The following is a 12,717-nucleotide window of genomic DNA, read 5'->3' as shown; positions in this document are numbered from 1 at the left end:
AGCAAAATCTGGCCCATTAATCAGTACCACCTTGTCATGATGGAATCTTTGTTTCAGATTCGTGTGTTTCAGGAAATGATTCAAGCAAAGGAAAACAAACTTGCTGAGCAGGCACAGAAGCACGAGCAGGAGCTCTTCATTGTAGCCGCAAAATCGGATGCCAGTGCCGATTTTGAGCAGGTTAATATTTTTTCATATTAAAAAAAATAAATAAATAAGTTATTGTATTAAACATGTGAATTAAGGAGTCGGACATATCAATGTTCATGTTTAAAGGTGCGAAGCGGATTCTGTGAGAGAGATTCCATGAGCGCCAAAGTAAATTGCAGCTTTCAGTTGGTGAAAGTCACGTAGCATTCGTTAAAAAGCCTCATCTTGCAGCTTTATTTGTCGTGTTTTTGTCACCGAGTCACATTAAGGCTTCCTACGTTGCAGCTGACTGTTTCGGCTCCATAAAACATTTCCTCCAGGCTTAAAAGACAAATTGATTTTAAAAAGTGCAATCATTTTTACATGTCTGAAATGAGATTTGAAAAATGTAAGTTATACATGAAGTGTAATATAAACTTTCACAGTGTCATTGCATGTGTGGACGGAGCACCGGGACTTGTAGTTTCTCTTGCTCGTGATGTGTTTTATTCAATCCCACTGCACGACTGCAGGAGCTGAAGCATGTTGCAGTGGATTTTATTTTGAAAAGGTGGAAACGCAGCAGAAAAATTGCTTTTATAAAAAAAAAAAGATATTTAGCCAACAATGATTTATTTTCAAATGTTAATCGCTAACCATGGAATTCCAAGTCTCAAAACAAATATTGAGGGACCACATTAGCAACTTGTCCCACTTCTGAGTTTAATGGTGTTTCCAAGACCTTTGACAAATCCATTGTACTGGAGGGCGATCTTTAGACTAGGTTCCTGAAGTCAACCAGTTGTAATAAGTCATCCATAATACAAATTCCTTGAGCTGCTGAAAGCAAGTCTGGGCAATTAAAAATAATTCTGGCTTTGTGGAAAGAAACTTCAGAAACATTTTCCCCAGCGTCGCTGCACAATTGCCTGTTAAACTTAATCTGTATTATGTAGACTGAAATAATAAAAGTCTCTTAATTTACTGTATACTATCGTGTCTTCTTGTCTCCTTATTTCTGACCCTAATGCCACTAATCAATTTCCATTGACTTATCACATAGAACAGTCTTAATTTTACTTTGTTACAGATGCAAACCTGATTTATGCCAGCAGCACACTTTTTAAAAGTAGGGAGGTAAACCTGCATATTTCTGTGTTGATAAGAATAACTGCAGAATAAGAGCTTCGATCACGTACTGCTCGTGTATCATAGCTCTTAGTATAATTCTCCAAAATTGCGGAATCATCTTAAACACTCTCCCTTATATGCCGACAGTTTGCTCTGCATTTGGATATTGCCCTGGTTTATGCAAGTCATTTTGTAGTTTCAGCGGATGCGAGGGCCAATTTCATCAGGTATCTGACCTTGTTAAAGGGTCTGCTATTAGACAAAAAAGACTTCTGGTTAGACAGAAGCCATCATGCATGTAATCTCACGCACAATATTGTGGATGCTGGAAATACTCCGCAGGCCAGGCAGCATCTGCAGAGAGAAACAGTGTTAACGTTCCAGGTCGATGACTTTTGAGTTCTGACGAAAGGTCATCGACCTGAAATGTCAGCTCTGTTTTTTTTCTCTCTCTCTCTGTCCACCTCTGCTGCCTGACCTGCTGAGTATTTCCAGCATTTTCTGTTTTTATTGCATGTAATCTCACTCTCTTTTAAAAAAATAAATAAATAAATAAATAAATAAAATAAAAAAAAATTACGACTTCGATTTTTGTTTTGCTGATCAGCTTATCTGTGCCCCCAAAAAAATCAAATACACATGGTACAAACTACTAAATCAGCTCCTCTATTCACCTGGATTGCAATAAATTGTTCAATCCAAAGGTAGGACATCTAAATTGTATTTCAGCTATAACGAATGCAGTGCTACTTTTCTTAGTTTTTCATGACTTAAGAGTAGTTAACAAAAACAAGTCGCTGTGTCCAGCCAGACATTCAGAAAAGCAAGTGTGATGGATTCAGTTTTTTTGAAAAAAAAATAGAATGGGCAAAATCCTACAAAGTTCAAATTTAAAACAAAATGAATTTTAAGTGCACACACTGATGCATTATCACATGCTGAGATTTATAATAAATATATTGCATGCATTATTTATTAAACTGTTGCTAGATTCCAAGAATTGAATCTAGAAACCATGTTACTCACTCCCTGTCAGAGAACGTAGCTAGATTGTTGGACGAACTTTTTTATAGCCAGTGTTGTGCTGTTTTTCAAGGTGGCATGTGGGCACAGGTATTAGATTTATTGCTGTGTTTGTGCCCAGATATGTACTGGACTCGGCCGTTGCTCTCTTTCTCGCCTTCCTCTTCCCCTCTCCACCCCCCGCTTCCCCATGTCGGCTTTATCAGACCTGTTGGAATTTCTCACTGCAGCTTCCTTAACTTCTTCCAATTCGTGATCATTTTTCCCCTTCCGGAGTCATCAAACTTCCTTCAGTCTTGATTGCTACCTCTCCCTTACAGGAGGCACACATCTAGGAGATTGAGGTTTTATGGACTATCCTTTATTTCCAATATTGTTATTCTTCAGTGTGCTTTTAACCATGCGGATTTTAACACTTGCATGCGGCACTTAATACATTTTTGATGGGTAAACCATTAAATATCTTTAGGCTAGAAATTACTGTTGGTGATACCAGTAAACACCTGCTTAGCCCGTAATTTGACATTCCTATGTATGGAATTTAACAGAGACCTTAATTGATTTAAAATAAACAGTTTAACATAGACAAAAGAATGTCATATGAACGTGCAAAGCTTTCATTCCCCTAGTATAATTAACAGTAATTTCTAACATCATAAAAATAAGGTCAGAAGCAATACCTCGTGGTTGCAGCGTTCTGATTACAAATGTTGTTGCTGGCATGAGATTTCTATTTTTGTATTGCCGGCTTTTTGTTGTTAGGAATTCTTATTGTTCACTCTCTATTGTTGATTCCTTCAGTTGTTGAAAGCCCTCAAACAAAAACTGCATGAAAAGGAGGAAGTACTAATGGGAAGGACGCAAGTTGTAGATGTGCTGCAGAAAGAGCTTGACTGGCGAGACCAGCAGATAAAGGTGAGGAAAGCATTGCTTGCTGCTCTTGTCAGGGAGAGATCGCTGCAATTGACCAGCTGAAAGATTCTCTTTCAGCCTGCAGTAATAAAATTTAAAGAGACCAGGCAGTATCTCTGAAACAAATCGATATATACTATACAGGTAGACTACCCTTTATCCGGACTTCCGAAAACCGAAACCCTCTTAAAAAACCAAAGGTTTTTTCGGTCAGCGTAAGTCGTGCGCACGACATGACCAGAGTGGCGCACGACTTACAGGCCTAGCCGGATAAGGGATAGTGTAGCATTTTTCCGCACTTCTGAAAACCGAAATCGCTCAGCGTGAGTGTACCAGCCTTTATCCCTGTAACTACAGTATTTATAGTCGTTATTTATCCCACCCTTTCGGATAAGGGATAGTGTATCCTTTATCTGCACTCCCGAAAACCGAATTACCTCTGAAAACCGAAGTGTTTTCGCGCACCTTCCGAAATCCGAAATTTTCCTAAAACCGAAACATGGCTGGTCCCGAGGTTTTCGGATAAAGGATAGTCTACCTGTATTATTAAATCTTGTGTTTGTGCAAATCTCCCTGTCAACAAGCTCCACTTCCTGGTTTCACTGTTTTATGTTAAAGCTTGAGATTGAAAATGCATATGTAATCAGTTGTGATGAGAATTCCCAATGTAAACAGATCCTGGTGACACTGTAGTTTCAGTTTGTGGCCACTAGGTGGCACTGTAGATCTGTTGTGTCCTGTGCCGCCACGTTGGCCCAGACATTCACACAGACCCCACAGTGCAGATAGAGGCCATTTCGGCCCATCGAGCCTGCACCGACACATATCCCACCCGATCCCCATAACCCAACGTATTTAATCCCCCTAACACTAAGGGTCAATTTATCATAGCCAATCAACCTAGCCCGCACATCTTTGGACTGTGGGAGGAAACCGGAGCACCCGGAGGAAACCCACGCAAACACGGGGTGACTGTCTGTGTGGAGTTTGCACAGTCACCCGAGGCCGGATTCGAACCCGGGTCTCTGGCGCTGTGAGGCAACAGTGCTAACCACTATGCCACCGTGCTGCCCTTTGTAATGTTGGCAAAACTGTCAGCGTTCGCCATCATTACCCCTCTGAAACCGATCGTAACTTCAGCATTTAATGCATGGGCAGATAAACGCAGAAATCCTGAAGTTGCAGTCAGTGATTCCCTGCTTCATCACAGGCTGCGCTGTGGGACTCCCCACAGCCGGCAATCACTGGCAGCTTCAACTGTTCTCTCTTGTATTGGCAAATTGGCTCATTTCATGCATTTTGTATTGCTACTTAATTTAGGAAGACAACTTTTTTGTATTTCAGCTCAAGGTTTGTAAAGGTCCTTTTGGTTTCCGCTTTTCATTGAAGGAAAATCATTACGCTATTTTAAATTTTTCAGGAGGTGATTGAAAAAATGAAGTTCCTTCAGTTAGAAAAGGACAATCTTGAGGCTAAACTTGATGCTGAAAAGCATGTAATGAGAGCCCAAGTAAGAGATCTGATGGAAAGACATGAGACGGACTTGAAAAATATCAAAGAAAAACACAGCACCGAGTTGCGTGATATCCGGGAGAAACACGAAGCTGAGCTGCCTGAGAAGGAACAACGTCAGTTACAACTTCAGAAACGGTTGCAAGATTTACGACCCCACGGCGATGCTTCTGTAGCACTCGAGACAACTGCGATTGTAGATAATGGCACTAAACAGAAGATTGAAGAATTGGAAGGTAATTACTTGAGGTTGATTGATGAGGCTTTTGATGTGCCAGTGATTGTCCAATTTGTACAGTGTTTCTTCACATTGCCCTAAATAGGTTATGATTTAAAATAATCCAGTGTTCGAACTATGCGATGCATTTTACAACCAATTTCAGTTATGTTACCTAACAACCAACCTAAAAGACAGATTATCACATTGCTGTTTGTGGGACCTTGCTGTGTGCAAATTGACTGCCACATTTTCTACATTATATCAGTGATTACACTTCAAAAGTACCTCATTGGCTGTAAAGCACTTTGGGATGCCGTGAGGTCTTGGGGCGCTATATAAATGCAAGTCTTTCTGTCAGAAGTCCTGGTCAGATCCTTTGATCAGTCGATAGTAATGTTCTACGACTTCAAACGATCCAGGAAAAAAGTGGTTCCAGCGGAATTTAGTCCCTATTACAATTATTGCTTCCATCTGTGGGAGTCTGTGAAATGGCCGACAGGAAATGTACAATAGTCGTCTGGGAGGAGAGGATGGAGTGATTAATTTCCTTGATTATTTTGGTGCAAGTATCAGTTCACTTTTGCCGGGGAGCTGGTGTTTTTTTGTCAAACTCCCTTGCTGTGACATCGTGAAGGAATTTGGGGAATCCTGTCCATTCATGGTGTCCCCACAGGGAGAGTGGTACACAAAATGCTTTTTTTTAAACAGCCTCTAACCAGCAAATGTTAACGCCTGTACAGACCACAGCACAACTGAGACACTGTCAGTAACTCTACAGAGATTTCTTTTTATGACACTTGAGGTTTGCATGATAGTTTGGGGAAGAGAGGATGATGCCAGGAATGAGATGCTATAGTGAGGAAGAGAGACTATGGGCTGGATTTTGATACCGGAGGCGTGTAGGAGGCGGGACTACAACTTTCGGGGTTGTAGTCCCGCCTCCATCAAGTTGTGGCCAACCATCTCGATTTTCACTTGATTGACCTTGTTGAGCCCGCCCAGCAGGCTCAGCAGGCCAATTAAGGGCCACCCGGCAACAGGTGACGTCACAGATTGACATTTCATCTGTCAAGAGCTTTTGACAGATGAAATATCAGCGTTTGACAGCTCTTTGAAGCTGTCAAACACTGACAATCTGTACACGAAGTTAATTCCTTCCTCTCAGGCTGATTTAGAGATCTCTCCAGAACAGAAAGCTGAATGCTGCAACTTTTGACAGCTGGCGGCCATTCTGCTTTCTGTGCCGGTGAGATGAGGGACTCCCGAGACCTGAAGGAAGGAAGGCTATAAAGGTAAGTAAAGGTATGTAAAACTTATTTAAACACTTTACAGACACCAAACACACTTACCTCTGCACTCATGCACACATCACTCACCTGAACATCGGACATGTCGAACCCTTCAGCCCGACGGTCCGCCTCGCTAACTTGGCGTGGTTTGGAGCCGTCGGGGAGGCGTGGTTTGGAGCCGTCGGGGAATCCCACACTTCAGGGATAAAAAAAGGGATTAGGCTAAAAACTGCCTGTTAACAGGCAGTTCATTGGCATTAATCTCTTCCCGCCTCGGGGAGGCGGCTTCCAGCAGAGGTCGGGTAGCCGCCTCCTTTGAAACTGGCATGGAGGCAGGTTGGGGACGGGATGGGTTCGTGCCCCCCGATTTCGCTATTTTAACCCCCCACACGCCTCCAATCCCCCCTCCACTGCCCAATGAAAATTGAGCCCTATGGGTCTGTACTGGGACTATGTCCACTGTAGCAGAGAAGATTTAAGAGGATATTTAATCGGGGTATTTAAAATAATGAAGGGTTTTGATAGAGCAAATAGGGAATGACCATTTCCTCTGTTTCGGGATTAAGTATCAAAGGGTCTTTAATTAAAAATTGTCCCTAGGAAAGTAAGGCTAGACATTGGGAGAAATGTCTTTATGCAGAGCGTTGTTGAAGCAAGGGATGCTTTGCCACAAGGAGTAGTTGAAGCAGATACCATTCCATCTTTCAAGGTATAATGGGTAAATATTTGAATTGGATTGAGATACCGTCTTATAGGGAGAGAGTATGTCGGCCATAGTTTTGGATTATTCCAGCAAAGAACCAGATATGATGGGCCAAATTGCCGCCGCCTTTTCTGTAAATCCCTATGGTTGTAGAATATAATTTCTGTTTAAATATACGGATGACATTAGAAATTGGGCAGTGTAACGACTGCATTTTCTCGTGTATGCAAAGCGCGTTTAATATGAGTGTAAAGTTACTATTATCATAGAATTGTAGGTTACTCCCATTTGTGTTTCATTTCTGGTCTTTCACATCACACATACCATGTCCATTTTGTATTGTTACTTTGGTAATTTCTCAATTTATCAATTATTTGTTGCCTGATTGCTCTTCAAAATATCTTGTGAATTCTGGAATTGATTAGCAATTTATTGTTAAATTATCAGTTCAGGGTTTTTATTCCCCCCTTGTGAATAAGACATGGGCAGAATTTAATGTGTTCCTGCAAGTAGTACTTCTGACGTGAATAATTCATGCGCTAACCCTTGTGTCTTTTGTGAAGTTAACACTGCGAATGAGAATGAAGCTATAAATAGGTAAGAAATATAAGATAATTACACTGTCGCCTAAGTAAAAAGTAGAACAGCTACCCACAAAGGAAATGAGGCATCAAAGCTGGTACCAACTCATCCTTTGTGGGTTCTGAGTTGCACGAGGTCAAGTTATTAATACTGCACACCACTGTAATGTCCCGTCCTGACCAAGATTGTACCATTTGAACTTGAGCATTAGAACTTATTGTAGAAATTGTCTGTAGCACTGCAGAATGACAGCGTTGAACACATAAGAGTCGAGAAGGGACAAACTGCACGTTGCATAAGAACAACACTCATTTGTTTGTTTTGCATGGTATGGTGTTATATTTCGAACATTTTGCTTTCTAGATTTGCTTTTACCAAAACCCCTATGGAAAATAACATTAAAAAAAAATGCATGCAACTGCTAGCAGCTTTCCATTATTTACCTGGGCCAGCATAAAACAGTACAACTGACAAAAAAACACATTTTACATTGGAACTACAGAGATTGTTTGCTACCGGATTTAAACGGTGAATTGAATTGTTTATTTTCATGTTTGTTCTGACGGTGTATATGAGATTGTTGGGATGCAGTGCTGCACTGTCGGAGGTGCCGTCTTTCGGATGAGACGTTAAATCGAGGCCCCGTCTGCTCCCTCAGGTGGATATAAAAGCTCCTGTGGCACTGTTTCGAAGAAGAGCAGGGGAGTTATCCCCGGTGTCCTGGCCAATATTTATCCCTCAATCAACATCACTAAAAACAGGTTATTGGTCATTATCACATTGTTGTTTGTGGGAGCTTGCTGTGCGCAGATTGGCTGCCATGTTTCCTACATTACAACAGTGACTACACTTCAAAAAGTACTTCATTGGCTGTAACGCACTTTTGGATGCCCTGAGGTCGTGAAAGACGCTGTATCAACGCAAGTCTTTTTTTCTTCATGTGTGATCAGTATGTTTACTTTCATCCTCCCTCTCTTTTAAAGAACAAGTGAAACTTAAAACAGAAGAGGCTGCTAAATCGGAGGCCAAATTCCTGAAAATGAAAGCTTGGTCCAAATCCAAAATCAGGCAGGCTGAAGAAGATCTGAGAAATGCACAGGTATGTGTAAATAAAAACCTCCAACATCTGGTGCCTGCTAACTAAAGGCCCTTTCTTTCTTTTATTGAGATAGAATTAAAATGCAAGGACATATAATCTCACAATGAAAGTCGGATAGTTTGATGGTATATTTTGTCCCATGAACCATTGACGTATTGTTCCTTGCAGTGGGGGGTCATGAGCGCTTTCCTACTAGGAGTTCTGTGTCTAGTGAGCCTTCTGCCTCGGCTCAACCCTGTGAAGGAGTACTTCCCTGGGATCCCAATCTCCGTGTACTACTCGTCACACTTTACACCGAATTACATCGAATGTACAGCACAGCAACAGGCCATTCGGCCCAACTGCTCCACGCCAGTGTCTGTGCTCCACACGGGCCTCCTTCCACCCTCTTCTCACGCTATCAGCATAACCTAATCTTCCCTTTTTCCCCCTCACGTGTTTATCTAGCTTCTCCCTAAAATATATCCAATCTACTATTTGGCTGGTTTATCAGAATGATAGGTACTGACAGTTTCACTACCAGCCTTGTCTGACCAGGAAATGATGGGGAATTGACATGAGCATGCAGGAGAAAGTGAATTACAAAAACAGAGGCTGGGGGGGAGGGGGGGAAGAAGAGCAGATAAAGTGAAAAGCACTTGTGTTAAAATTATCTGCAAAATATTCCGGCTCCCTTTTAATTTGAATTACAGTTGTGTTATTGATCAATACAAATCCCCCTTTTTGCTTTAATTTAAACCATTTTTATTTCCATTTAGACTGGAGCTCCTCACCAGGAGCAAATAGCACTCAAAAACCGAGTTGCTGAATTGGAGGAGGAGAAAGGAGAACTACAACAAAAAGCGAACAAACTTGTAAAGATGAGGGCACAAAATGGTACGTTGGGCGATTGATTTTACAGGAAACTTTGTGCGATCCGGCACCGACGGGACCGAGCTGTTGCCGTCCCATCAAAACTGCCGGACAAACCAGCGCTAATGTTGAAACATACGGAGATTTTGAGCTCCGTATCTGGCAACAAACCCTGTTGCTTACAGCTTCTAAACAGTCAGCCGTACCTTGCAAGCGTCTCTGTAGCTTAGCAACAGCTTCAGCGAGACCTTGCAGAGCCTGACTGGTGAAAAAAAAAACTAACTAAACGGCCCCTGATTTTTGCCGGTGGCTCGAGCATTCCCGACAGTTAACCTCCGGATAAACCAAAGTTTCCTGTAATTGTACAGTATTGTGTGCTTTTGTTGTTCCGTATATTGAAAGGGTGGTGCATTTTTCTTCCAGAGGAACTTCTGGCAAAATTGGAACTGTATGAGGAGCAACAGCAGAAAATGCAAGCAGATCTGGATCAGGTTACCAAACGGGCAACCTCCCAGGTTGGCAGACTTCCTGGTGTTGTATTTAATTTACCCATGAACAGTATTTTGGTCTGAGAATGCATATTTTGCATGGTTTTAAACTGTGCCGATTGATTTTTTTAAATTGATGAATTTAGTTTTCTTACTGCTTATTGTAGGTTTTTTTTAATGGAGTATTTGGCTAAGCTTTCCTTTTGTGTGTGTGTTTTATTTATTTGGCCCCTTTGCCTACCTGGCTTGCTGCCTGCAGTCGAGGTGCACAGCCTTCGGCGTACGCATTACCCCACACACTTGACCTGAAAAAGCCGACCATGAATTGGCTTGTGCAACAGTGGAAGCAGCAGAGCATTTCAACATTTTTTGCATCAGTTTGGGTGTTTCAAAGAGATCTGCGGCTACCGTTGGAATGATGAGCATAATATTATCAAGAACTGTGGAGATCTGTTGGCAAGACTGAGAAAATGGTGTAGCTGACATTAAAGAACTCAATTTATAGCTACAAACAGCAAGAAGTGCTTGCGAAAATCTGGAGATAAATCCCGATGATCTTAATTGCAACCATCTGTGAATTCAAGTAAAAAGCCCCTTTTTTGGGTCACTGGTCAACTTCGGATAGTGCGGACTTAAATTTCCGATTGTATTGTTGCCATAAAACCTATGTCATTAGTAATAAGGTTCTGAGATACCCATCTATATAGTCCACAGTAATAGTGACCTGTGACATAAGATTTTTTGAAGCAATACATAAAGTAGAACAAGCCAGTGTGCTGCAATGGTCCATTTGTCTATTGATTTTAAATGCAATTAGACTACCTATAGCGCTATCTGAAAATCACTGAATACCTGCTCGTCACATCACTTCCAGCAATCAATAATTGAAGACAAGCATCTTTCAGGAATGAATTAACTTAGGAAAAACAGTGGGCCGTAATTTGCGACCTCCCACGGGTGCGTACGAGGTATGTACATGCCCGTAGGGGCCGCGCAAGTTCCGGGTTTAGGCTGCATAATGCCTGCTTTTACCAGCATGAGAGTTTTTAAAAAAAATAGAAAAATAAAACTTTATCACTGATTTATACTTTAAAAACCCTGTCCAATAAGATGAGTTTATTTTTAACCTCGTTGAAACATTTTTTGTTTGAAATATTTAATTAAATGGTATTTTAATTAATTTTAAATATGTAATTAAAAAAAAATTATTTCATGTGTTTGTGTATTTTTTAAGTGATCCCCATTCATACTTATGATGTCTCCGTTTGTACGGAACTTCCATAAGTATGAATGGGGATTCCCTTCTTTTATTGGTTGGGCCGGCCCACGTGATCCCAAGAGTGCTTGCAAACCGCCTGCGCCCCGGGATACGTGGGCCTCTGCCCGCGCCTACCCGGAGAGGCCCAGGAGAGTCTCCATACCTCCCGGATCACCAGGTAAATGCGTAGATTTCTTTACAGGTCGGAGGCATCCGCCCGCGGGAAGCCTCCGACCGCAGATTTTGGGCCAGTAACTTTAATACATGGCCCCTTTTGACGGGCTGTGCGGGCCATTCAGAATGCCGGCTGCCCGGGACCTGCAAAGCGCCACACGGCCGCACAGCTTAAAGGGAACGTTGGTCATAAGTGACGGCACGGAAGGAGGCCGTTTGGCTCGTCACACCTGCGCCAATCTTGCTGCATTATCCTTAGCCTCGGATCCGTTTGCTGTACCTTTACCCAAATATGCCCTCGAGGCACATGCACAGAACTATTGCTCTGTTTTCTAATGGCCACATGCTCCTAATTACAATGGCATCAACAATGTAATTACCCAATTAGACTTGTGGCTGACTGTGCACTGCGTGTGATGTCCCTGCAGACAAGTGAATCGGGCAGTGCCGAAGAACTACAGAGCCGGCTGCTGGAGTGGCAAGAAATGGTTTCCGAGTCGGCACGGGGCCAGGCCAAAGAGGAGAGGGCTGTCATGGAATTACGGATGACACAAATTGAGGAAGAAAGAGAAGGTAAATTATGGGGCGCTCTGGTTCTCAGTTTGAACAAATCATGTGGTTTATTTATTTTTTATAATCACAAGTAATTTAACAGGTGAATGACTCGGGTGAATGTTACGCTTCAGTTGCATTTAGGGGTCTAGTTTCTTTTGCTAATTCCGATTGAGGCACAGAATGTTGGTCGATATTTGAACCAGAATTTATATTGATCTTTGCACTTGGATTACCAAAATGTATTTTGACAACTACAAGGTGAAGTGTTTGGTACATCAGCTGCTCCAGGGCAAAGTTTTCCGATTTCTTCAGTTTCAAAACAGGGTTGCCAGCTCTGGTTGGGCATATTCCTGGAGATTTCGTCACGTGACGTCCCGTATCCAACCGCCCGACCCCCACGCTCCTGCCATTGGTCACCCAACACGCCAATCCTCACAGGGCAACGCCTTTCCCCACCAATTGGAAAGGGAACAGACTCTTCCTTACCCGATTGGATGATTCTTGAATGTCAGTCAAACAGAATATTTTTCCCCATCTCTTAATATTTTTATAACTATTAAACATAAGTGTTCAAGAAAAATATCACAATTTTTTTTAATGGCCCTATGACTGTTCTCCTTGGGCTTGCTCGCAGCAGTGTCCTGGAGACTCCAGGGCAATCCTGGAGGGTTGGCAACTCTATCCCAGTACCTGCCAATAATGCACAGCAGTGTTCCCACTCAGCTGCATGGCCCCGCAGCTGTCTGGAGGTCCAGCGCAGGCCGCTCACCGGCTTTTCAATGGGGGAAGA

General features: G+C 42.3%; 1 protein-coding gene across 1 annotated transcript in view; it reads left to right on the top strand.

Moving 5' to 3' along the window:
* LOC147107130 (uncharacterized) overlaps nt 1-12,717 on the top strand; it is a 93,498-nt gene that overhangs the window by 16,460 nt on the left and 64,321 nt on the right. The window contains 7 exon segments of the mRNA XM_086008226.1: nt 58-180; nt 3,085-3,198; nt 4,616-4,943; nt 8,485-8,600; nt 9,359-9,476; nt 9,876-9,967; nt 11,801-11,945. Of these exon segments, the coding sequence (XP_085864352.1) occupies nt 58-180; nt 3,085-3,198; nt 4,616-4,943; nt 8,485-8,600; nt 9,359-9,476; nt 9,876-9,967; nt 11,801-11,945 (1,036 nt within the window).

Source organism: Somniosus microcephalus, chromosome 15 (assembly GCF_052327205.1).
Source record: "Somniosus microcephalus isolate GS21.2 chromosome 15, FLI_Smic_1.0, whole genome shotgun sequence".
Lineage (NCBI taxonomy): Eukaryota > Metazoa > Chordata > Chondrichthyes > Squaliformes > Somniosidae > Somniosus > Somniosus microcephalus.
This window is presented reverse-complemented; position numbering and strand designations above follow the sequence as displayed.